The sequence below is a fragment of the Pagrus major genome, chromosome 2 (assembly GCF_040436345.1).
Source record: "Pagrus major chromosome 2, Pma_NU_1.0".
Lineage (NCBI taxonomy): Eukaryota > Metazoa > Chordata > Actinopteri > Spariformes > Sparidae > Pagrus > Pagrus major.
Genome location: NC_133216.1, coordinates 5,765,811 through 5,793,605, shown reverse-complemented (window position 1 = coordinate 5,793,605; position 27,795 = coordinate 5,765,811). Strand labels below are relative to the sequence as shown.

General features: G+C 42.2%; 1 protein-coding gene across 2 annotated transcripts in view; it reads left to right on the top strand.

The window, feature by feature from the left end:
- nectin1b (nectin cell adhesion molecule 1b) overlaps window positions 1–27,795 on the top strand; it is a 165,018-nt gene that overhangs the window by 69,339 nt on the left and 67,884 nt on the right. Inside the window, exon 6 of one of the 2 annotated variants that reach the window (XM_073483128.1) lies at window positions 7,943–12,624. The exons of the other annotated variant lie outside the window; for it this stretch is intronic. Within the exon in view, the coding sequence (XP_073339229.1) occupies window positions 7,943–8,448 (506 nt within the window). The 3' untranslated portion in view covers window positions 8,449–12,624. Of the gene's footprint in view, window positions 1–7,942; window positions 12,625–27,795 lie in introns of those variants that run through there. 2 annotated transcript variants of the gene reach the window in all.

Sequence of the window (27,795 nt, the reverse complement as noted above, 5' to 3'; positions counted from 1 at the left end):
TTTTCTCAACACGATAGCTCCCCGATCGCTCCGTGCGATTAAAAAATTGCGAGTCCGCAGCAAGAACACCCTCGAATAAAGCAAGCGTCGCAACACACATTACTGACATCTAACAGCAGAGCCGCTCCACGCAGTCATTTGTCGCTTTCTTTCCTCTGACAGAGACAAGAGACATTATGATGTCAGCGCTGCAGAGGCTCCCCCAGCAATGTGAAATTTGTTTGTCTTCGCCTGTCACGCTGGAGTCTGTCTCAATCTGTGCACTATAGCATATTGCACTGTCGCCTCTCACATCGCCGCCTGCATTATTCATAGATCCAAAGGCCACATGTGTATATCTTGTATATCATTACACCCTCACTTCAAGTACACGCATGCTGTCAGGCAGGTTGAGGAGCATTTTCAGTGTCTTGGTCTCCTGCTTTCCCTGCCAGCTTCTCGTCACCCTTTAACTTTTCCGATCAGGCGTCTCCAAACCTAGAAGGACTCGTATCTGCCGATAGAACGACTTTCTAGCCCCCGCGTCCTCACTACAGGAGGGGGGGTGCTCGCTGCTCAGATCCTGCCAAGAATACACCTCATTATCCAAATGAGACATTAGCATGAGCCGCTCCCTCGCTCGCACACCATAGGCTGCCCCATAAAGCCTCTGCTGCGTTGCGCTATGCTAGGAAAAGCACTGAGGGGGAAGACATTGTGGCTGCAGCTCGTTTTGCATAAAATGGAGGGGGGGGGGATACTCAGTGTGTAAAAGGGGGTCTATTTTATTTGGAGAAGAAGAGATAGCCCGGCTGTGGGAGTGAAATGGAAATGTCACCGGGGGAGAGCACGTGAGTGCAGAGCAGCTGAGATCGTAGTGATTTATCTTAACATTTGTTTCTGCATGGTTTGCTGTTTCTGCTCTCCGGAGGATATGCAGAGGAGAGGGATGTGGCAGACAGATGGAGCAGGGGGATTGGCTGAGCCCCCTTCGGCCCATCTCTGCTCCCTCCGTCCTCCTCCTCCTCCTCGGCGTCCACTCGTGTGGTGTTGGATCTGTCACGCCTCCCTGAGAGCCTGATGAAGTAGGTCAGACGCTGTCCCAGGGTCTGACCACTGGCTCCAGAGCTGCTGCTGCTGCTGCTGCTGATGATGCTGATGCTGCGTGGTGATTCACTCATTACACACACAGCTCCAAAATAACAACAAGGAGACATAAAAACAACAAGAAGAAAGGCAGCGGAGGAGGAGCTGGGGGTAGGACGTGGTAAACAAACAGTGCCCCGACCTCTCCTGGCTTAACGCATACTAACATGCAGATTTGTTTGCTGCATGTCTGCTGACCCAATAACTCATCCTTACAGCACTTCCCACTTAGCACCACAGCAACATGCAGGCGAGCGGGGAAAATGTCGAGGAGCATTTATAATGGTACCTTATGAGCAGACATGATTTGTAAAAGAGCATTGGTGTTTAGATGGCGGTGTAAATATTCATTGCTCATTAAAGGTGCATTACAAATGATTATTACAACCCCCACAGCACAAAATAACCATATTACATCAACGAGGGCACAAATGGGCCCTCTCTCCGGGAACTTTTCACGACCTTCAATCACAATATTGATGTGGGATCTGTGCTCTAATTTGTCCTCTTGGACATTCTCATTATAGACTTGACTTTGTTGTTTATTTCAACTACAAACCACCATAACTGTAACTCAGAGACTGCTGATGTTGTGAATCCTACGTCACCAGTTGGCTGCAACTAATGATTGAATTTCATTGTTGAGTTGAGTTTTTGACAGAAAATTGTAAAATATGTCAATCATTGTTTCAGAAAGCTCAAAATGACGTCCTTAAATGTCCTCAACCTGAAAATATTCGGTTTACTGTCATAGTGGAGTAAAGAAACCAGGAAATATTCACATTAAAGAAGCTGGAATTAAAGAATTTTGACTTTATTTCTTTAACTGATCAACTTATCAACCAGTCACCAACAGATGCCAGACGCTACGTGCCGTTTCTGCTCTACAGAGATGAAAACAAGACGCAGTCTCTGTTTCTGTTTCTCTGACAGGACTGTCCTGCAAGCAGCTGCATGTTCCCAACATGCCACACATGATGTCACCAGTGTGTCGATGCCAGCAGCCTTTCACAGCGTTATCTCCTCCAGCACATCCTGTGCCTTGAATGTGTTGTTTTTTTTGGATAGAGTCACATTTCACTTACAACTGTGGAGGTTTTTTTTAATGGCGCGAGTGGCATTTACCTTCACATGAGATGAGCTCATGCCTCCGATAAATCAGTGATAAAGTAAAAGCTAAAAAAAAAAAAAAATGTTGGCAAACTGAACAAAATGGTAGATATAGGAAAGGGAGTGTGTGATAGGGTGAGAAGGAGCTTTGCCTCGGCTTTGCCTCCCCCGGCTGCATGTTAAATTCCTGTCAGAGATGAGCTTTTATTCGTTGTGGCAGCATTACATTTCCATGACTTCACGACCACTGGCAAATTCAGACAAGGGAGTAATGAGGATCGCTGGAATCACTGAATTAATGCGTCTTTCCCCGATTGTCCCCGTCCTCACTCGCTCATTACGCCACTCTTTATTTGCTGTTGTCACTCCTCTGCCTCTCAAAGGCGCTCGCTCCATCTTCTTTTCTTCTCCCTCCTTGTCGCCACTCCTCAAACTCTTCATCTCCTGTTGTCTGCTGCTTGTTCCTCATTTAGTCATATTAGAGCACCACTCCCTGTACCACTCTTTGAAAATCCTCTCTCATTTTCCCAGCCTCTGTCATAACACCCCGTCCAAGTGATTGCGCTAAGACTCAGGAATGTTTATACCTGTCTCTTTCCTTCTTTATTTCATGTGCAGACATGACTGGAGCACACCCAGAAACTGTACCTGCAGGACAGAGCTGTGATACAGTTTCTCCCACTTTAAAGCCTCTGTTGCTTCAGTATCTTTGAACATTTGCTGCTGCTGGTTGTTTTTTTGCACTGGAGCTTTCACTGAAATACAAAACCCCGCTTCCAAATGTTTGTTGTTTTGTTTTCTGAAGCCACAAATCTGGCACGGACCCGATGTGTCATTTCCACGACAAGATGTCAGACTGTTCATCTTTTTTGAATCAGTTCACCATGTGTTTCTCTTAAAGACTCACTTCTGTTCTACACGAATGACTCAGAGGGAGAGCACGCAGTGATAAATGTGCATCTATAACTATAATTATTGTAAATATAATTATGTTAGTTTGCTTCAGAAAATGTTTTTTATTCTTTTGCCAACATAATACAACATATTACATAACAAAACACTACAGTGCCACTTCTGTAGTAGAGCACATACCTCCGCCAAAGCCAAATAGTCCCCTTTAATTCCGATGAAGCCAAATCCAGCATCGAAGAAAAGATATTTAAATCTGCTAGATCTGGATTTTTATCTGGATCCACATCAAATTGTGCTCATAGACTCAAGATTTCTTTCATCAAGATCCTTATTCCCTGAGAAATTAACGAAAATGTTGGAAAAAAGCCCTCGCGCAATGTTCATAAAAGTAAGACAAAAATTCCTGGATCTGCCCAAAAAGTTAATCCGGGTCCATTATGGACAGAGACCCATCCTCCGCCCAAGTTTAATGGAAATCCGTTCAGTAGTTTTTGTGTAATCCTGCTGACAAACCAACTAACCAACAGACAGACACCGGCGGAAACATAGCCTCCTCGGTGGAGGTAATAACATGATGTAACATTTGGTTACATTGTAACGTTGGCTCTCTGAAACAATCAAGAGTTCGGTCATCATGAGTTTCTCTTAAAGGCGCTATTTGTAAGAAAAGTTGGTTTGAGGACTCACTTCTGTTTTACACAAAAAACTTCAGCTCTCATCAGGATACAAAGGATTTTGACACTAAATTGTTCGGAGATAGTGAATAATCCGAGTGTTCAGAACAGTTTGATTAATGCAACACAGAACCGCATGGCAGCAGCATTTAAATAGCTGCAGTATTTCATGTTATTCTTCACCTGTATAAATCTATCATGCCTCTCTGGATTGAATTATAGCCTTTCATAGCTCATGTTGGCACCTATTAATCTCAATAGTACGTTTGAGTCGTTGCAACTCAAGGTTACCCCACTATCTGCATATTTCCAGAGTGGTGTTAATATACACAGCCTTTTGTTGCCTGGAACAGTATCAGGGCTGTTGTTGTGCTGCTTTGAGGTCTTTTTTATCTATCTGTTGGCAGGTGTTGCCGGTAGCGATGGCGTGCTGGTGGAACGCCTCCTCCCTCCTCCGTGCTGTCAAACACCCCTACATAACCCAACCATTTCAAATGTGTTTTATTATTAGTCGTTCTGTAATGTGATTAGTTCGCACCATAGCCACTCCGATTTCATATACTCATACATGTGCGTGGACAAAGGTGACGCGTTGGTAGAAAACGGAGAAATGTTTTGCCATTTTCTTATCTCCATGCGAGCACAAGGCCAGTGGGCTGAATGGGAGGTGGTGTTGAGATGTGACCTTGTGAGGGGATAAGTGCAGAGCAGAAGTGTGCTGGATAACGCTGTGAGAACGGGCTGTCCTCTTCGCCGACACACCTCTTTGAGTTGCAGAATGAAAGCGGTGTGTTGCTCCGCTGCACTGAAGTGATCTGATGAGCTTTTTCTGGTGTTTCAGAGCTTCTTTCTCTGCTCTTAGAGTACCTCCATTACGGAGGCAGAAGCATCTGAACACTCAACCACCCCTCCCAGTCCATTCCCCCCTCTAGTAAAGCATCTTAACGAGTCCTTTAGAAACTTCATCTCCTGTTTTCAAGGCCTCCTCGGAGTTGGATGTGCCGAGCCAGAAAGCCACAAAAATACCTGAATGTTAACAGCAGCTTTCATGTCTATAGTTTCTGTGGACAATGACGCATTCTTGGATCTTTAGTGTGGACATTCTTCAAATATGGGTGTTCAGAGGTGGTGTCACTTGATCCTTTATAGAAATGGAGGTGATGGAGAGCACCTTTGAAAGCTTGCTCCATCATCTTTTACTGCCGCTGTTCTGTAGTTTTAAGGGTCTCGCATTGTGTCTTTTCACCTCTCTGAGTGGTAAATATTGAGTCTTGGCACCCTTAGAAGTGCAAGGCAAAAAGCCGTCTAATTAAGATTGAATTAAAGGACTGATGAGAAGGAAGACTCACAGAGGAAGGCGGAGAATGCTAGAGGAGAGGATTACAGGAGAACATTTTCCCTTTTCTCTCCACTCCCTCAATCCTCTGGATTTTTCACCCCTCTTTGGACTTGGTCGGGAGGATGTGTTCTCGAGCAGGGGTGACCTGGCTCTGCTCTCTCATTCATGTGTGTAATGAAGGCCTGTGTCTGAATAATCCCATTAGGTGGTCAGATTAAAACCTGAGCTGATATTTGAGACTGTGCCCGGCACCGCTTTAGAAATTGGAGAGCTTTGCAGTCGGCCCTGGGAGAAAGGGTGCAGTGGAAGAGCAGCTGAGGAGAGCGACTGTGTTTGGGAGGTCTCTACTTTGGACTGATAGAGCGCCATTGTAATTAAAGGAGAGTGGAAGAGAGCTTCAGCAGCTACGCTACCATCCTTTAATACCACAGTCATGCAGAGATTTATCATTTCCACTGAAAAGCAGTTTTTAATCGAGTTCTGATTCAACTGTTTTGGGCAATAATTCAAAAGTCATTTTCTGCTTATGTTATTAATCGTTCCTTTTTGTTTTGCATGAGGAGAGGGTGTCACAGATTTGCTCCTGTGTGCAGTGATCTCACTCTGACTTTGTGCAATTTAATATCTCGAAGGAACTTTTAGGGTTGCTTAACAACATAAACCTTCATTTTGGCTCAATCACGATCAGTAAGTGTGTAAATGAGTTTCTAATTTCAGAAAGACAATTTCCACATCGATGTTAACCATAATTGTACGTTGTAGATATAATAATGTCCTGTTAAGGGACACACTGATGAAATGTTATCTGAGACACGCGGACACATCTGCATTTATAATCTGTTTGCATATTGAATCAGAATTAAAAGCTCATTGTGAAATGTGTTACTTTTAAAGTTCGACGTGACGACGCTTGTTTTGGAAAATGGTGTTCATTCATTTTCAGGCAATAGAGAACATTACATGACATGATGTAACGTAGGATGACATAATACAACATAAAACTGGTGGCTTGATAAGAAATATTCTGATAAGAAACAGAGACCTCAGTTATCCATCCCCACACACAGTAAAAAAGTTATTATATTAACACAATAACTAGATTTTGTTGAAGTCATCCATCCAATATTGGTGAAATCCTCCTGATTCCACTTAGCTGTGATGCATCTTTTGGCAGCTGTAATGACACGATTCCTTTGGTTGATGTAAATGTATGTAAATGTGCGTTTCCATAAAACATCATATGTTCCAGTTAAATAAATGTAACTGATTTGCATCCCGACTGTTACAGTACTCGTGTTTATCAGATTGAGATATCTTTTTTGAGACGACACCTCATAAACAACGTTAAGATCTGTGATTACTAGATTATGATGCGTCATATGGTAATGAATCAGTCCAACGGGAGGCAGGAATGGTATCAAAAGCTAGTCTTTCCTGCGGCTCGTCCGCCTCTCCTCGTTGCATACTGTACATAAGAGTGAGTGGTTTGCCCTGCGTGAACAGGAAGCTCCCTCCTTTCTTCCTCGCCGTGTCGTTCTCTTTTTTCCGGCCCTCTCCCACACCATTTGTTTAGTAGATGCTGTATCTCTTTGTTGTTTTTTACCTCCCCACCTTTCTGTTGAGGATTCAGCGTTTTGCCATTGAAGTTAAATGTGCCTCTGCTCCGCAGGTTTAGACAAGCGCTACCTGCGCGCTTCCAGGCTTTGATCACATTTCAGATAAAAGTCTCTTCTGTTTCTGCGCTCGGAGGAGCTTTTTTCACGTTTTTTTTTTGTTTTAAGTGAAGATGCTTATGTAAGGGACATGGTTTTCAGCGCTTAGTCTTACTGTAAGCAACCACTGTGTTAGTCATGAGCAGTGTTTATCTTTCTGTGGGCAGGCTACGTGCTCTCTAAAATGGTGGAATGAATGTGATGGCTGAGTTGAGCTCCAGATATGGTCATGGCAGTTTTGAATTTCAAACAACATATCTTTTTATGCAGACTCTGGCATCTTAGCTGCTGTTTGTCTGCAGCAGACCATTAGTCATTGTCACTCTGTTCTAGATTAGAGCACATCTTTGACTCATTTGATAATTCTCTTTCTACTCTCCGTTGTCTTTACTGAATATTATGTGTTTTTCTCTGGAAGCATTTTCTATTTTTTGCTGTCTGCTCTGCCGCCTGAACAGAAGAGCTTCATGTTTATCAGCTCTCTTGATGCATCATGGCTCTGTACGCTTGGCTGCTAATAATCATCTCTGGCAGTGCTCTTTCATTTCATTACCGCTACACTGATGATGAAGGTGGTTATATGTCATGGTGTACTATTTTATGCTGGACTGTCCAACAGTATATCATTCAATATGTTCGCTTGTGTGAAAAAGTTTCATGTGTTAACTGAAACCCACATGAATGAATTCTACCAGAGTTTGTTCATTAGATTGTTTTTATTTCCCTCCGTCTTCTAAACAGAGCAGAGATGAGAGTTAATGCATGCTGACACAGCTTCACTCACTCTAATCTCTGCAGTCATTTTATTCTTTGATGGTGCTGTTGGCTGTTTATTTCATGTTCTCTAACTGCATGTGACTGTTAATGACTGAGCCTGTTGGTAAGGGCTCCTGTGGGGTTGGGGTGGGGGTTGTCGTGGGGCCGGGGGTCCTTCCTTTCCCCTTTGCTTTTCCGTCCTTGTCTCCCTTACTTCATCTTTCCTTTAAAAAAAAAAATCTGCACCTGCACAAACGCACCTCCTCCCACCAGAGCACTGACACACTCCCTTCCATCTGTCTTTTCCTACCCAGACTTCCCTAACGTCCCGACAACTCAGACCCAAGAGATCACTCCGGAGCAGCACAATGCAGGCGCCGCCATCGGGGGCGCCGTTGGTGGAGTCGCCCTGTTGGGCGTGGCGGCCATACTGCTCTTCATATTCCTGCGCCGCCGCCAGCGCACCTTCAAAGGAGACTACAGCACCAAGAAACACGTGTTTGGAAACGGGTACAGTAAGGCCGGCGGCCTCCCCGCCCACCCTCCCATCCCCAAGAACCTGCAGTACCCGGACGACTCGGACGACGAGAAGAAACCCGCCCAGATCGGCGGCCCCGGAGGGTTTGAGGTGAGCGAGCGCGATTTTGACGGCGAGCAAGAGGACCTGAAGCGGCCCTATTTCACTGTGGACGAAGGAGAGAGCCGAGATTATGATGAGCGGACTCTGGCTTTCCAGTATGACCCTGAACCTGAGATAGCCGATGATATGATCTCTCAAACCGACGGCTCTGTCATTTCTAAGAAAGAGTGGTATGTGTAGTGGCATGCAACAACCAAACCAAACAACCCTTTGTCCCCCACCTGCATTCCACTGCACCCTTCACCTCCATCACGCCCCCGCCCTCCCATTCGTCAAACTGCACCCTTCACAGTCACAGTCCTCTTTTGGTCAACCTAGTCCCCCCTCCCCCCTGACTCCCCCCCTACATCAGACCCCATCCAACTAATCTCATTTAGAAAATCGAGCGTCTATTTAAAGTGCTAGCAACATCAACTTGTCAACACAACAGCATTGGTATCAGTTCCATCAGGTGAATGGGCAAAGAATACAAACTAAGGTATGTAAATGGACTCGTTGTCACTGACCCACGAGGCCAGGGAGGTGATCGGTTGATTAATACTGGTGTAATATTCCTTTTGTGTATTTTTTCATGTTATAAATGTATTAAATGTATAAAGAGACTGCTGGTTGAGGTTTTGCTGAGCACATTTGTGAAAGTCCTACACTGGATGTGCGATTTGTTTTTGTTTGTTTGTTTTTTGTTTTGTTTTTTTTCCATTTTCATTGCCGTTTTGTTACTTTTATAAAGTCTTTTTGTATGATTTTTAAAGTGACCTGAGAATTGAGAGTTTAATGTTTGGAATAATTACAGGTGGAGTTCTAAGTGTTTGTAATTTTGTGGTCAAAATGTTGCAGAGAAAGAAAAAAAAAAAAAAAAGTACAGGACCTGTATCATTTCTCCTGTCTCTTACTGGGGTTAGCGGTCATGAAATTACTCATTTTTGTATATCTACAGCATTAAAAAGCAGACATGTTATTGCTGGTTTCCAAAGACATGCTTAGTATTCCTTGACCCCCCCCCCCCCCCCCCCCCTGTGTTTATATGCCTGATTAGTTTCTTTACTGAGAGGGAGTCGGTCTACTGAGCCATTTGGACATGGCAATAACAGTTAAAAGCGAGTGTTTTCAATGTTTCTCCTAAAATTTCTATCACATTAAAATGTGTTCCCACATCAGTGAATCAGAGTAAACAGGGGGAGAGAAGGGCTGCAATCCTATCGTACATGACAATTTCTGTTTTTTCAGCTGTGCATCACAGTCACGTCAAAAAAAAAAGAGGTCGGGTGAGTCTCGGTGTCCACAGAAACCTTTAATAATGCTCTGAAATGTCATGATTGTCACTTGACTTGAACAGAATGGCCTGTGTGTACGAGCTCTCCATCTTACCACTATAATGAAATGCCTGTTTTTTTTGTGTGTGTTCAGTTGTCATAATTATGTTTTTGTTCTCACACGTGTTTTATCAAATGGATGTCAGAGAAAAGTGTCGGGGATCTCCCAGTGATGACTCTGTCTCTCCTCATATGATTGTGTGACTATGTACTGAAGAAATGGCTTAAGCCTGCCCGCTCACACCAACAGCATTTGCTGTGAGGAGTCATCCATGGACACAAAGGACACGGATAGGAGGAAAAAATGTCAACTGATGCTTTTATTTACTGAGAAAAAACATTTGTAATATGTAAAGGGAATTAAGATGGTGGCCGTGCTTGAGTACAATGCGTCACCTGCTGCTTTCATGTTTTTGTTCCATCTCTTTCTTTCTTACTAAAATGAATTTCAGTAGCTGTTTGGGGGGATTTTAAAGAGGAATGAATGGTTGTCCTTCCCCTGATGTTGGCATCTGGACCTGCCAATAGGGATACAGTGACCCTGTCTGAAGGCATTATGTATATCTGGCTTTTTAAAATCACTGTTAACAAGTGCCAGTGGATGCTACTGTAGCGTAGCAAATTACTTGTTCTCTCCTCAGCTCTGAGGTCCATTACACAATCAGCAAAATGCATTTGCTTCAAACGACGACAACAAAAAAAACAAACTTCAGCGCGAAATATCGGATAAAACAGAAGCAAAGGATTAAATCCGTGGATACAAACGACATTTCTGACTGGCTCTGATCGATATAAATACTATATAAAGCCTTATTTTATGCATGTTTTTTGTGTTGGAGTGGATGTGTGTACGTTGCTATTTTTTCTGTATCAATTCCAGTGCGTTTGTCCTCATTTGCAGCTCAAAAGACAGCACTGTCTGTGTTGTCAGTATTGACAGAGGTATGAATTTATGGGCACACGGTACCCAGCCACAATATTGCAGTTAACACACAATAAAAGTATATAAATATATCTATAAATAATGATGAAAAAATAGCATCTCTTTGAGAGCAGCTCTCTCTGGAGATGTGAATGTTTTTACAGTTCATGCTTGTCTACTGTATGTTTTTAGATGAGCATGTTAATCACGAGCCTCAATTTATTATCGTACCTTCAACACAAATTACGATTAGAAAGTGGGAAAAATATCATGTTCTGATTAAAAGTCTGTTGATTTTCAGTTTTCAGTTCATTTTTCTACTACAGCCTTATTTTCTGTTTGTGTTCAGTGTTTCCACTGTAGTTGGAGGATAACACACGGGGTTTCAAACACGACGTTTCAGACAGAGGGGGGGAAACTAATTGACCTGCCGACGAACTGCTTCGCTGTAGCTCTCCAATCCCACTATAATCACAGCACTACAGAGAGACAAACGCATGAGAAGCCTGTTTTTATCTTTTATTCTTGCATTCAGTGCCTATAAAAAGTCCGGAGACGTGAGGTAGTCTGAACAGTTGCTGCTCCATCATTTAAGTTATTCATGCCACAGAATAACACGATAAATACTAATGATATATGACACGGACTGCAAATCAGACTGATAATTGTTCTTGCAGTGATTTTGAGTTGTGATAGTGGGGATCTGAGCTCCAGCACAATACTAACGATGTGTCTTTACTTCTGTTTAAAGCAACCGATCTCTTAAAAGCTGCATTTATTACCATTTTAACATTTAAAGGGACAGCTCACCCCAAAATCAAAAACACATATCTTTTAATCTTTTACTAGAAGCTCGGTTCATCTATCTAGATTGTTTTGACTGATTTTTTGATATATCGCCAGTAGAGATGTCCGCCAACAAGCAAGCACCAACAAAATACATTTTAAAAACTCAACAGCGATGTCTCTTTCCAGGAATCATTACTCAAGATAATCCACAGATGTTGTTGTGATCATGTCGGAACTATTTTCCTTCCACTGAACTACATCGAAGGCAATGTGCATCTACTCGAGGAAGAGAGGCTCGTGCTCGGGACAGCGCCGGATATAAACATTAAACTAAACTAAGCTGAGCTGTAACGTGAGCTAGCTCAGTTAAAACTGGGTAACTCGCACAAAAACAATCCAGATGGATAAACAGCACCACAGGTAAGAGAAAAAAATATGTATTATTGATTTTGTGGTGTACTGTCCCTTTAATAATGGCTAAATGGTGACACAGCACATTTTTTTTTACTCTTACTTGACTGGAAAGTTGAAGTCCTAACTGAGTCACACATCGCTGACATTTCGAAGCACAACAATTGAAGCTCTAATCAAATGAAAAGAGATTAACTTGTAAAATTAAGCGAAAATAAAAAAGCAAAGATCAACTCTGCCCCCTTTTAAAGCACAAACTTTTAAAGTTTCATTACACTAATTTTTTTTCCCCCGCATCCATTTATAAAACCACTGCCACACTCGCTTCTCAGACAGACAGACATGTTGGAGGTGGACAAACCTTTCAGATTGGAGTTTCTGTATTCTGGTAGATGTAAACATTGTCTTCATGTTGTCGGGGTGTTATGAGTTTCTATTTTGTAATACTGACTGTAACTTCATTCCATCCTAATCTACTTTTTGTATTCAGTATGTTCAACATTCCACTGTAAATACTGTACATAGGGTTGAGATTCTAGTCGGGATTTATTTAGGGACAACTGCGTAGGGACTCTGTTCGTGTAAAATATACCTATTTTGACTGCAAACATAGAGACTCAATGATGGCTAGACGACGTTGATGCATAGCTTATTTCCAAAGTCCCACCTAAAAATGCTCCTCCGGTACGTTTTTAATATGCCACTAGCGGCTTCACTGTCATACAAAGGGGTGATGCATACGGTTTGTCGATTTAATGTTATTGAAAGAAAATCAAAAAGAGAGAAAATTGTCTGTATGCAGCCATGTGAATGTATATTTCTGAGGGTGTTACAAATATGAAAAAAATCTATTGTTCAATTGTGATGACCCAGTGAAGTAACTTGTATTTGTTTTAAGCATTAAATGAGTTCAATAGTCAACATTGTTCTGTCCCAGTTCACTGATTGGATAGATGTGTGTTATCTGACTGAATATTGTTCGCAACTGCAACACATTTCTTGATTTTTAGTAATCGCAGCTCTTAATGTTTGATTCATATTTCAGCTTTATCACTTCCTGTGAAGCCTGTAAGACATGAAAGGTTTGTTCTGCAAATAAACTCTTCTTCAGTTTTAACAATCCCAGGCCTTGTTAGGACAATATTTCAATAAAGATGTTGCTCTCTCAGATCTTCAAAGTACAGACAGTGTCAGGCATCCAGCCATCCGACAGAGCCACAGTGTTTGCGTTCAAGCATCCAATTCTCAGCTCTATCGTTGTCAGTTCCAGTTTTCCGAATTAAAAGGCTACAGAGGCGGCTGCGGTGCTAATGCACAATGATTCTCTTTTGGACGCAGCCACGGTTCCTTCCATTGTTCGCTCTAGTCCTTCGTGCCTGAGCACGAGACGGATCTGATGATACAAATTGAAGCAATACACTCAAAAGTGGTTTGGAAAATGTCTTGTGACTCGTGTCTTTACAACAGTTTCTGTTGCCAAAACAGCTTCTCCCACTGAAAAGAGATGCATTAAAAGGGTTGCAGTGTAATATACTGATAATCATTTTTATGTGAGGCTAACACAAGATAGATAAAGGGTAACACACATTATATAACAAGTCTTTACAGTGGTTATACTGTAGCTTTCAGTGGGGTTCTCCTTTAATTGGAGAGCAAAAAACTGTCAGGCAGATGTTGATATTAAGTTCAGTGCTTAATGAAGCTTCAGTGATATGATGAGAGAGGCTCAGTGTAGAGCCAGACAGATCTGTCTCAGACTGTGGGACTCAAGTGCAGACATCTGCACTGTGAACATTAAGAACAGCCCAGAGTTTGCAGCTGTTGCCATCCATTTGCTAAAAGAGCCCTTTGTAGCCCGAGGGGCTTTGATGGCACATAGGCTTTTAACATGCATGGCCATCTAGTTTTTTCCCCCTCCGAACAGAGCCGCGAGTGGAATTCTACTACATTTCCTCTATCAAAGTACTCTTAGGATGAAATACGGCTGGATTTTTGTTTTAAAATATGTTCCTCATGGGCCGTGAATTCAAAAGCAAGTTGGTCAAAGCACCTCATGTGATCTCAGGCCGTCCAACACAGAGTCAAGTCAGTGAAGAGGGTTGAAGAAGAGACTACAGTCGCTGTGGAGAGAAATGAAAAACGATCCGACCGTGCCTGCCACACTGTTATTGTAAATTGGTGGGGTTTTTTCGGCTTTTCTCATATTTTATATTGCTAATAAAGTCAGACGAGCATTGTACTTGAAACTGAACAAGTCTCCAACAATCACAATCCAGCCTCATGAGGCGATTAGTTTTCTTCTCCTCGTATGAATCAATTTAAAAGGTAGCTCGTGTTGACAGAAAAAATATTTGCAACTGTGAATTGTTGAGCTATTGACAAACATTATCCATCTAAATGGCTTTGAGAAAGTACACAGGCAGCCGATACCTTTTAAACTACAGTGATTAGATGGTTAATGAACAAACTGTGTATGCATGAGCGATTCATTAGGCTGGATACAGGAGCAGAGCTCGGCTCATTGATCAGTGAGGTGGCTTTTAGCTGCACATGCTGATTTAAAAAGGGGGAAAATATCTGATTTCTTCAAATGACTGTTGTTTCAATTTGCGACCTACATTCAGTGGACTCTCCTGTAAGTTACAGTCTGAAATGTTTCTCAGTAAGTATTGTCGTTGTTATCAAAAGACCCAGCAACCGAACCTGTGTCACAGCCTGTAAAAAGACTAATACTGTAAGTGCTTTGTTTTGTCACCATGGTGTGTTAATACAGTTTTTTTTATTTTTTGTAATAACTTTTTTATTTTGGATAAACAGATTGTTCATGGCTTCTAGAAATATGTTTTATTTGATGCTCTTGTTTTGTACTTGTTTTGATGTGTACAGTTCGAGGTCACATGAGGTCGTCCATAATAAAGTGTGTTACTGTAAATGATGCTCTTACTCTCATGTTAAATGTTCTCAAAGCTTTATTTATAAAGTTTACACTCTGTTTTGGGGAAATGGTTGTGTTGTAGAGAAAGTGTGACAAAAAGTAAAATGTGTTTTAGGAAAATGGTAAAAGATAATGTTCCCCTGAGGTCTCTTGTTATAACAACAGTAAGAGTCTGCAGGCATGCTAGCAGCTCTGTAAGGCTGTATTTAGCAGCAGCTGCTAGCAGCTAAATGCTAACATCAGCATGCTAACATGCTAATTATTAGCAGGTAGTGTTAACCATGTTAACAACCTTAACCCAATGTCTAGGTGCTGTATCGTAGGCAACTGGACTTTCAGTTTCTTAAAGACGTTTCACCTCTCATCCAAGAGGCTCTAACTAACTGGAGGGGAGTTGGCTGACTTTTAAACTACCCAAATGAAGGCCGGTTTGACCATCGACCCACAAGTGGCCCTAACGACTCTGAAACTCAGAGCTCAGACGCTTAACAACTCTGTAAGGACACTCTTTAAAAGCCTGCAGCTCGCCTCCAGTTAGTTAGAACTGAAGAAGCCTCTTGGATGAGAGGTGAAACGTCTTTAAGAAACTGAAACAAGTCCAGTTGCCTACGATACAGCACCTAGATTTACCATGACCTGGATGACTGAGAACCTTCATCAACACTTAGCCCAATGCTAACATTACAGGCAGTAGAGTGCAGCAGGATTGAGGCCAAAAACTGAGGAATGAGTTGACATTTTTGCACTTGGAGTCTCAAAGCCGACACGTTTTCTGAATTGTATTTTGGTTAAATGTCTGAAATAAGGTCTGCGGTGAACACAAGCTTGATATATTGTCACGTGTTGTTCTACGACATGAAATACATCAGTAAAGACCACATTTAAAGAAGAACAAGCATTTAAGTGTTTTTAAAAAAGCTAACAAGTGGCTAAATGTCACTACAGAGGTTGTTGCAGTAATCAGTCTCTACAGGCAGAGTTTTTTTATTCCCAACTTGTAGACAGATCAATTTATAGTAGATTGTGTAAAGTGTAGAGAAGTGAGACACTCATACACCCATGGTACCCACTTTACCTTATTACTTCTGGCAACTGTATTTATGCTTCACAAAAGCAGTGTTCACCTGTGAAGATTATCTTGCTCAACAAAAGTAAATAAGTATCATAAACTTGTGTTTGCCACAGAGCTTATTTTCAGCAATAATCCAAAATTCAACTGTAAAAGGGAACCAGGGCGATGCTAACTTCCAGGTTAGCCTCGATCCCTCCTGCACTCTATGCTGCAGCTAGTTGCTAATACATCAAAGTACTGGATAAAGTAAAATTTTGATGGCCAGATGAGAAGTTAAACATTCATCCAGAGGGGGAACATGAATGAGCCAACTTTTATTTGATAGTCTTTGAGATATTTCAGTCTGAACCAAAGTGGTGGATCTACCCACAAACTGACAGCTCCATCCCTAAAGCTACAGCTAGTGTGGCTTCAAGAAGTCTGTCACGTTCATTATAACGGCGACACAGTGTGTGTGCGTTCAAATCATCCTTCATTCTTTAAAACTTGTTTGTAGTCAGATGTGTGAATTGTTCACGGCCTCTCTCACCAGTGAGGATCAACTGTTAACACTTTACGAGGCATCTGCAGTCGAGAGCCGTCCCTGATTTATACTCAGACAGCTCCGTCTCAGGTGTCCTGTTATATGAATCTAATGGACCCTGGCAGGAAATCAAGAAACAAGTATTTTCTGCATCTGTAATGTTATGTTGCTTCTGATACTGCACCAATTTATTCAGTAATATATTATTATAACAGGCTACACGATGTTGATTTATCAGTGTTGTGGTCTGACTAGACTTCTGTTTAAACGTTGCTTTGCTACACGCTGCTTAGCAGGAAGGAAGTAAATACATCACACGCTAAAACATTATTAATAACAGAACAAGAAGTAAATGTTGCATACAATTCTAAATATATCTGTGATGAAAACGAACTTCTGTATAACTGTGTCTAATCTTTGTCTCCAGTTTGAGTTAAGTTTGGGAGTCGTTGCTGGATCGATCTCAAACCGCAACATTCACAAGCCAAGTTTTAAGACAAGTGTATTTACTGTGAGGTTTTCCGCCATGGCTGCAACACAATAGGATGTTTCTGGCCCGACACATGAAGAGTTTCACCATCGACTTGTTTATGCAAAAACGCATTATTATCCCTCTCATTTATTCATCTCAATGTCAGCGATTCCATACTGCTGCTCCGTCCTGAGTCTTGATGTTGCTCCAAATCAAACTGCAGCTCTGTGATAATGATCAGGAAAGAAGGCTGCTTACTTCAGCTGCCTGTATTTCCCCCCCCATTCGCTCGTGGTGTTTTCACTGGTCATCTGATCAAAGGTGTCCTGAAATTACTTGTGTCACTTCCAGCTCCATTTTCTGCATTTTTCGTCTCTCAGTTTGTCTCCTCAGATTTAGTCTCTCGGGCTGAGTGCCGCGACTAAAGTTGACACATGTTTCACTCAGAGCTCCATCCAAAGCTCAAGGCACATAATTTTGGAGAAATACTCCTGCCATGACCGAGGCAGCGAAATGAACTAAGAAAAAAGGCACATTCACGTCTCAGAATAAGATCGCGCTGTTCTTTTCATCTGCCTGAAACTGGCTCTGAACGAGGAGCTGTTTCTGCTCCACAATGCTGCAGCTGACTGCGTGTTCACGTCGACACAAACACCATTGTAAATGAATATCACAACTGTTGTTTCTGAGACACTGACGCTGACACCTGGCTGAGTGTTCTTGCTATGTTTAGAGCTGATTAGGTATTTGCCATCCATCTGGCCTTGTTCACTGCCTGTGTATGTGCTTTACATAACAGAAAATGCAATTTGTGAATCAAGCTGTGCTCCCCTGACACACTGAGCCTGGAGACTGCTCAGAAGAAGTAATGAAATTATACACACCAGACAGGGTCTCGCATTCATAACACACTTTTACAGGTACTTTTGAGTTTTTCGCATTTTCCTCCGTGTCCTCCTGAAGGCCACCCTGTGCCTGCGATGCCCATGAACTCTGTGTGGCTGCTTGTAGTGTTGTCAGAGGAGACCGTCTGAAACAAGGACATGTTCTAGCTCCCTCCTCTTCCTCCTGAACTAAAGACACTACAGCTGGGACATAACCCAGCTCCCAGGTGTGTATCACCTCTGTGTTCTCCTCTGTGATGTACTGTCCCCGGATATACACAGACTTGGCACTAAAATGTAATCAGAGTCTGTTTAAGAAAAGACTGAGCATTAACCTTTACCATGCATTACTGTCTCTCTCTCTTTATGGGCTGTAGCCAGTGATCGACACCACTATCACACGCCAAACCCAACACGTTCTCACTCCCAACTCGTCACCAAAGGCAGCTTGTTCAGTGGCCATACGAAGATCAGGATAAACTGACTAGCATGAAGGTTACTCCTTTGAGCAATCTGATACATTTACTAACTGTTACAAAATGTAGTCAGCAACCTAATCCAGGCATCACAATATTAAAGTAATGTAACTTGATTGATTTATGTTCCTTTTGGATTACTTCAATACCAAACACATACGAATAAAGAGAGAGATCTTGTGAGTGCATGTGCACGGCTACAGACTAGTAAATCACCGTCTGTATTAACATTTTTTTTACTATCTGTTATCAAACTACTTTTTTTATGCAACTTCAACAGAATACATTTAGCTTTTAATCATACATCCATAAGCTGTTACAAATATTCCTTTACTCCCCGAGCCTGCATGTCAACACAACCACAATATTTACTGTGTTAATATTATCATTTACTGTTTTATGTGAAATCAGAGATGTAAAATATTGAGTCTTTTTCTCAGACTGATTCATACAGACTCACTTTTCATTACACATAATTTAGAAGGTGTCTTCGAAAATTAGATTTTCCACAAAAGGCATATATCCTTTATCTCGGTCTTTGAAAGAGTCGAGAAACGTAAACATCAATGAATTGCTTTCCTCTTGCTTTACTGAGTCAGAACTGAGCACATCTTAATTTATTTGATATTTGCTCTAGAAAATACTATAATCATAAAGCACAAAACTATCCATTGATCATCTCCAAACTGAGAGAAGGCTGTTTATGGAAGAGTAACAACCCAAAAATGATTCGTCCCCAGATGGAGCCTCGGTGTTGTATATTGACTTTGCTCTGACAACCTGTTATTTTTACCATTTGAATTCTTTACGGGCCTGTCTCAGCATTTAAAATGTGTCACAATCATGCAGTGAGGTGGTGATATGTTTTCCAATTTGTTTTCCATTGTGCAGAAATATTTTCTGGCATTGTTCGCTCAGTTTTTGCCCGTGTTTGAGACATGTTTCGCATATAACCTGATCGATTGGGCATGCAGTTTACACCCCACTGATAGACAGAACAAGTCAATTCTATTTCCAGAAAATGTGAAATTATAATGAATTGGCAATTATTTGGATTAACCCAGGATCAATCTGCTGGAATTATTATTGCCTATTATTTTGTAAATGAGACGGCTCATAAACAAACTGCTCGGATCCCATGAATAAATTTGGTGGCATCTTAAGGGATGCCTGCGGTAGCTGCTATAAACACACACCCCTCTGCGCCCTCACACACCAGCCTTTTGCTTTCACGCCCTCCCATTTTCAGAGCCAGCCATGGCATGAGCAGCTCTGCTATCCAGCTGCGCATTAGCGTTCTCCAATTAAACTCAGCCATCCCAGAGCAGAACGAAAGGCCTAAACCCTCTGGTGAGAAAAGTGCTGACAACCCTCATCTACAAAGTCCTGCTGGGAATACTCTGTCCCTGTGACCATTTACCCAGCGTCAAAGAAGTGGTGTGTGTGTGTGTGAGTGTGTGAGTGTCTGTGTGGGTTTAAGAAGGGCAGAGAGGGAGTTAGTGTGCATACCCTTCATCCCTTTGTTGACCGATGCTTTTGCTGCACTCAGCCTGGGTGACCTCAGACACACAATAACTCTTGAATTACACTATGACCACGCATTTTAGATTTCACCCAGAAAATATATGAAGGAATTTCTGGTATTTGCTGTGCATATTTAAAATAAAAGGCTGTTGAGAAAGTCTTTGTTGAAGGCCAGGCTGCAATTATCAGCTTGTTGACATTTTCTTTGATTTAGTGCATCACAGTAAAGTCCTGTCTGGCTAAAATTAAAATCTCTTTGAATATTAATCCACGGAGGAGCAGGATGATAAAACAGATTGTGACTGACAGTCTCCCTGAAACCCTCAATTACCCAGAGACTGGGCGTGGCTGCAGGAACGAAAGAGAGATTTCAAGGACGCGATAAACCCGCTAATGTGAGAGCACGTAGGCACAATATACATCCTGTGCCAGGTTGTTATACAGTGCAGGTACAGAGTGATCCTTTCTTTGATTTATGATGTCATTTTCTGTTTATTTTTGGTGCAAATTCATAACTTAGACGTCCAGATGTTCATTAACATAAAAAGATAACGTGCACACGTCTTTCTTTTATGAGCCGACCCCTTAAATATACTGTGCTGATTAAAGACATCATATGTAAGATTTTTGCATTAAAACGTATGAAAACGATTAGACCTTTCTTATGTATTCTGGTTAGTTGTGAGCTTACGTTATCCCAAATGTTTCCAGGTAACGGTGAGTTTGATTCAGTCGCATGTCGCTGTAACTTCCAGAAAAGAGAGTCAGAGGAAGGAGGTTGGCGACTAAACGTAACGTGGAAAAACTTTAAACATGACCTCGTCCGTGAGCATTTCTGTTGATAGATTTTCATCAGCTATCATGGTTGTTTAACAGTGAAGACAACAACTCCCATGATCCCTTGCCACTTATGTCTTTTGTTTTGTTTTAATTGAGAGAAATTACATACTGCGCATTTAATTTCATTATCTTAAGAGGAGGGAATACTACAGTTTTGTATTGATTCAATTTCGCTTCAGTTAAAAATAATTGGCGTTATTATTAGTTAAAACACATTCACAGTTAATGGGCTCCACTGTGGTGCAGATTAAAGAGATGATATGCTCTTCATCACCAGAACACGGGCGGCTGCGCTCTGGTTTTCAATCAAATATCTTATGAAGAGGCTTCCTCCTCTGTGATACGACCACCGCTAGCCTCCAACATATCATATCAGGGTGCAAGACCGCGCTGACCCAGGGGCGCTACAGATGGAGATATGACCACTTCCTGAGGTATGTGGCGGATATTGCCAGCCTACGGGCACAACAACCATCCCACAGCTGATAAACACCTCATCCAGCTCATCGGGCCCGGAGAGGGAACCAGTTTGGTGGGCTTAACAAGACTCCTCTCTTCAGGCAAGGTTTGGAACATGAGGGCCGACCTCTGTACACAGCTGCAGTGCCCTTCAGAGATCATCACCCCGGCCTGACATGGTGCTGCTAGGACTGCTCTTTTCATCACGTGGGTTAGGGGATGAACCACCATCATCTACCCAGTGGAAGAAGACACCCACAGCTACTACAGGATGTAGATGTAACTGGGCCAAAAGTTGCATAGAGCAACCAAAGAGGAAAGCAGAGGAGTAGTATCGAGATTGGCGTCCATCAAACATGGAGGTCAGCTGCAGGGGGTCGGCAGGGAGACGTCCTCACCACCGCTCCACCTCGGGAGATTTGCCGGGGTTAAAGGAGCGAAACATCAATGGGCAGCGGTCCCTGACTGATGACCCTGCAGCTGACCCCACGGCGCCTGAAGGCAGAAATGTGCAGCAGGGAACTCCCACCTGTACAGTACTCAGTTTTTTCCTTCACCAATTAGGTCTCTGCACAGTCTGTGTGGACACATATCTATGAACAGTGTCCTCAGGCTAAACCCACATCTCTACCACTGTCCTTGGTGAGCAGTATGCATGAATCCGCCGCTCTCACTGGGAGAGTAAAAAACGCATCACAGGATGAGTCAAGTCTCACTCAGCATCATTATGTCGGTCGAAATTAAAATTTCCCCGGCCCTAAGACATTACGCATGCCATGAAACGAACCTTCACCTGTTAAGAATCAGTAATGCCGCTGACTGCAGGGAGAGCTCTCCCGTCCACCGAATGATTCATCAACCCAGTTACCAGCGAGTCCCAGCGACTGACAAATGGGACAAATGGGGTAAATTAAGAATCCAGTGTCTCCCACCCCCACACTCTCCTCCCTGACTATTGACTCTCACAGCTTTATCAGTGTACATTAGTGTCAGTGCCAGTCTACATTTAGACTAACTGTGCCAGAGGAGGCAGCCCATCAGCACATACAGGCATGTCTGTCGTCATGCACAGCCAATGACCCTTTGTCAGAAACAATCCTCATCAGCGGAGGCAGCAGGCCGAGGCTGCACTGTCCAGTGGTTACAGCGTCCTCCACTCCAAACAAATCATGCTGGAGGGTCATATATAAATTCAAAACTGTAGAAAACTGCACCAGGCAGGATTTTCAAGTCCAATTCATGGAAGTGTCCTGTCTCCGGTATCGAGATGCCACAGAATTGACCTAAAAGTCCGAATTAAATTGGAGAAATATTCACCAACGACAGGAAGAGATTAATCAAGATAAGAATTTAAATTATCTACTTAACGGCCAAGACAGGAAAAAAATGGACACATCAGCGAGCGCTCAGCCTCACTGTACCTTTGGTATCCTCGATTATAAAGCTCCACACATTGATCCAGGCACTTTTCAGGTTTTCTCACCTCAGATTTTTGCAGAATTCACATATTTACCTCTCTGTCTGACAGTGTTTCACACTGCAGGCTGAACCCCTCAAACATGTGGAAAAGTGCCAATTAAAATTAGTTGTTAAAAGAGCAGCAGTTTCTGAAAATGGATATTTTTTTTTCTCCACTGTTAGAAATGAGAGCGGCAGACAGAGGTGTGGAGGCAGAGGAGAAAAAGGCAGCAGTGGGCTGATTATACGCCAGGAGGGACACACTCAGGTAGCGGCAGTGGCGGCTGACTTAACCACTCAATTATCTGTGGGCACCAGAGGTCATCAGAGAATATTTAATTGAGTCAAAGTTCTACATTGCACCGCTTCATGTCTCGGGAAATCTGTAGCTGTGGACTTGTGGGCTGTGACCCTCCAAACTCTTTGAAGGTTCAGAATTACTGCTAACAAAAACAAATCTCCTGATCAGCTCCGAATGCAAATGCAGAGCCGGCCATTGATTACATTACAGTGCTGTTTGCAACTCCATCTTTGAAAAGCTGATCCATGCAAAAATGCAAACAAACTAACTGATCCCCCCCTACACAGCCAGTCGGGACTGATTTCCCTGAAGTAGCATGGCTGGTTGCCATGACGAGTCACAACCAATTAGCTGCTCCGGGAGGTTTGGCTCTCTGCAGCAGCAGGTTTCAATACCCAAACCTGAGGTCAGTCACAGAGCACACATCAGCAGAGTTGATATTGCTTTGTTCTGTGAATGTGTCAGTGGTATTTAATGCTTCATTTGAGAGGGTCGGCCCAGAGACTGGATCTACTTTAGATGTTGGAAATGTAAGAAGGGCGGAGGCATTAATACGTGAAACATCATCATAATAAATCACAGTGGTCGGCTTGCAGCAACAATCTTGCTGCATTCATAAGATCATTTCATCTCGCAAATCCATCTTTGTAGGCTTCAAGCTGAGCCTGCGGCCAATTCTCCTGACTGGCTTTGGCAAGAGGTTGATTTACCAACAGGCTCTGCTGGTGGAGGCGCTCTCCTACTGTTGATGTGATTGGTTGAAGTTAGCCTGTGATACGCGTTGATTGACAGATGGTTTGTCCAATCACCTGTCAACTACATTTTGGAACTGTTCCAACTTTCTAAGGTGACTTCAGAGAGGGTTCAAAATATCTGGCATGTCAGGTTAGGTTTTCTTAGACATCTCAAGTCACCTGGTGTTCACCTGTACAGACTGGTGGTACAAGGTGAGACAGTGCTGTGTTAAGGCCATGTGCATGGTTAAAAACCACAATAGAGGCTGACTCTCTATCCTTATTGAACAAGAGATATACCACACGTTCTGCGAGGTGTCACCAAGGGGTGAGCGTTCCACAGGCTGTCTGTAATGGAGCTGAAAAAGCAGCTCAGTCTGCGAGAATATTGGATTTAAATGTTTATTTTTCCAGGACTTTATGTTTTTGTTGGGAATGTGACCAAATCACACACACAGAAGGAGCTAAGTCATGAATTTCTGCTGTTGGCTTTGATAAATGTGTAATTTTTTTTAATCTCCCCAGCAGCTCCTGCTTTATTCCATCACCCATGTTGCAGGAGTTTTTACTACTTCATTAGAACCCAGTTTGGCTTAAGGAGGAAGTCATTTTAGCAAACATAAATAATTACCAGGCACAAACTGTACTTAAGTAAATTTATGTTTTCTGGTTGATGTGCCATGAGGTTTTAACATATTTTTTGAGATTTAATTTGCTAATCAAAGTGGGAAATGTATTAACATAATTAAATGCTCGCTATGACTGATGACATGTTTATTTATGTCTGTCTCTCCCTGAAGATGATGAAGGCGTACGGGCTGATAATCACTCGGGCCTTGTTCTAAAGAGCTTTGTCATGTTGTTTCGCTGTGAAGTTGGCAGAAGACGTGGCCTGTGGAGGCATTTCTGACTCCTTTTTACTACTTGTTGATCGTGTGCAATTTGCATGTTGCTGTGTATGCTTTGCATTAGCCCCCCCGTTTGTGTACTCAATAATCAAATCACTTTTATTGCTGTTGTGCTTTGCCGTGACATGAACATATTTAGACAATCACGATGCTCAGGGTTTGCATTTGTTGCCATAAAAGTCGACTCATTTAAATCTTTAATAGTTCGTCTTTCCGCAAGATTTGTTTTCACCCGGATTGATTGTTTACATCTGTGACATGACATAGATAATACTGGGGAGCTTGTGTGAGTAGTAGAATAATGTATGGAAACGTTTTATGCTTTTACTTCCAAATCCGTCCCAGGGCCCTGATGGCTACCTCTCAAAACAGGATAAAAAGCAAAGGAATGAGTCACTCAGCATGCAGGTACCGACAGAAGAACTTCCTGCCATGACGCATCGTGTCAAAGGCGAACGAGATTACTCTCGTGTTGTTTCAACAGGTTTCCCTCCTTCTAATGAATAGCTTTGCAGGAATAAAAGCTTCCTGTTTGAATAGAAGGTGTTCAGCAACGTCAAATGTCTTGTCTCGGAGCAATGTGGCTCTTACCAAGAAAAATACACAAGCATACAAAGCTCCACTTTAAAACCTCAAATTAAAAGGAATCAGTGTAAAGCTTAACACACATCCAGGGATCCGGTTACACCGCTGCTCTCTGTGTCAGACATACTTTAAAAAAGAAAACAGTCCTTTTTCTGGTCCTAATAATAAGATGATATTCTTTAGAAGACAAAAATGTGCTCAGCTCGTCCTCATTGTAAATATTTGTAGGTCTATTTGTAAGTATTTGTAGCCCGGAGTTATTCAGAGAGAGGTTTTTGGAGTACAAACAGTGCACGGCCGTGTGCTGTTTCTACCATTTCAATGACAGAGTTGAGGGATGTTTTCTTGAGAGTGACCCTGAGGCCTCAAACTGCAGCGCTACATGTGCTCATGTCAGTGAAAAAAAACCCAAAAAACTAAAGAATGGCCCTAACAAAACACATCTATCAGCGGACTGCAGTGTGTGAGCAGTATGTTGAAACACAATTTATGTGGACTTTTTTTTTTTATGTGTGAGTAAATGTTGAATAACGAGCAGGGCGACCGCCCACAGAGGACTGTCATCAGAGGACATCTCTCTAAACACAGTGTTCTGTCTGGAGGGACTGAGTGCTATTACACACAGTCTGATGGTTAGCTATTGAAGAGTATCTACCATCACAGTGTTTGGTTAAAACACTCAGAAAAAAAATATGGAAATAAAAAAAGACTGCAGTTTAGTTGAAATTTTTGCCCCCATCTATGAAAGTTGTTTTCATGTAAACTTTAATTAAAAGAAAAATGTAAATGTTTCATTTTTCGCCTTCAGAAATAAAAGTCCTGTATAATATTACTATGCCACACCACTTAAAACATCCTCTTCCTCCAATTAACTAAAGAAATAGTTCAACTACAGTCCACTTATCTGCATTCTTGCCGAGAGGAAGATGAGAAGATTTATACCATTCTCGTGTTTGTTTGGTTAATATGAACCTACAGCAAGCAGGATGTTAGCTTAGCTTAGCATAAAGAAGGAAACCGGGGTAACCGGCTGTGTCTGAAATGAACACAATCAACATACCTGCACCACGAAAGCTCGTTAATCAACACATTGTCTTGTTTGTTTCGTTCGTACAAAAACTGAAGTGCAAGAATGCTTTGTGGGGTTTGCATGCCGCCGCTTGTCTTGGCCAGGCACAGTAACTTCCTGTAGTCGTGTCATCACCCCGAGGATATTAGCTCAGGGAACTCCAGGAAGTAATAAATAACACTTTTGACATTATGATGTATTGTATTGCAGGGATATCTACTGACGTTAGCATGCTAACCAGCTAGCCCCGGCCAGTCCCTGTCCAAAGCTCCCTTGCTAGCACTGTAAACACCAATTGTTCTGAGTGTTCTGAGCCCAAAGTCCGGACTGCTAGCAGCACTGAACTGAGCTAAATAGCTAACGGCGGCTCCAGCTAGCAGCAGTTAGCAGGTACTCTGGTGATATGCTGGCCTCCATTTGTTTTAAGTGTGAATTTGACAGGTGCCCAGTTCTTACATATTGCACCTTTTAAGGCTTAAAGTTATGCATTATTAAGTCCACGGCTGCTTTGAGTGACAGCTAGCTGTTTAGATCCACCATGCTGAGCTTCACAGTGGCTCTTCAGAAACCAACATGGAGGAAGTCAAGGAGACTATTCCTTGTTTTTTAAGCCACACTCTCTAGTTCTTTCCCTTTTTACAGTTTTTGTTTTTCCCAGTATATCACGCTAACTCTTTTCAACCTATTTATTACATCGCTGAGACAACTGCATAGTATTAGGTATGAGATCCCACCGACACTGATGAACAAGAAAAACATTATGAAGTGGTCGACTTTACAACTCCCAGCAATGAGAAGAAAACAGTTTAGTCCAATAAACTTTATTCATCCCCACAGGCAAAACAACAGCAAACACATGCTACAGTATACAACGCTGCATCAGCTGTACACTACTAATAATACTGATACATAAACACTATACCCTCCAGTGCTGCAGTAAACAAGGTGTTGTGAGACATTAAGAAATGGGGCTCAATTACATTTATTGTTGTTAAATGCTGTATTGCAGTATGAGGCGAGGTCTGTTTTATTAGTGTTTGTTAAATTGCTAAATCTGATGAAGTGCTTTTGTTTTATATGTTGCACTGCAGAAAAACAGGGGAAGTGGTACTGGTTCGGTCGTCATACTGAAAGTGCTTGTTTAAGACTTTCCATTCCTGCTGTATCTTATCATCGTCATCATCCCTTATCCTTCCTGACTGACAGAGGTCAACCCTCTCCTTTTACCTGTGTCCTTATCCTTGTTTTTCACACACTTAACAAGCTTTTAACTGGCTCAAAGGTCAAACAATTCAACCAAGTAGCTTCACTGTAGAGTGTCCTGCCCTGGAGCAACCCAAAGGTCAAATAACAAAAGTAAAAGTTGTGTGTTTATTATTTTGTACCGGTTGTAACATGAAACCCATTGCGTTGCTTCCAAAAAATGTGTATTTGAGCGGCTAATTTAGTCTTCAGCGCTCGTTTCTAGGAGCTTGTGAAATGTATTTACTAAAGGCTGGGTGAAATGCTTGAATTAAAATAAAAATCATACTGCTTTATTCAGCTTATGAAATAATGACAACCCAAACTACAGTGATGGCTCATGAACAGAGCTGCAGGGCAGGCTGAAAATACCTGCAGGGCTCACAAAGAGAGACAAAACAACAGGATGAAAGGAAAGGAAGGACATAAAGAAAAAGTATTCACATTCTTTCAATAGATTATTACAGTTTTAGGTTGTGGATCATTAATTCTGGCCTCGGCATCCTCTCAGGAACGTGACATCAGTTGCAGAGGTGGGTTTTTAGTTTGAGCTGTTAACCTGTGAAACATGGACATTTAAAAAAAAGGGTCATTTCAGGCAGATTAATTT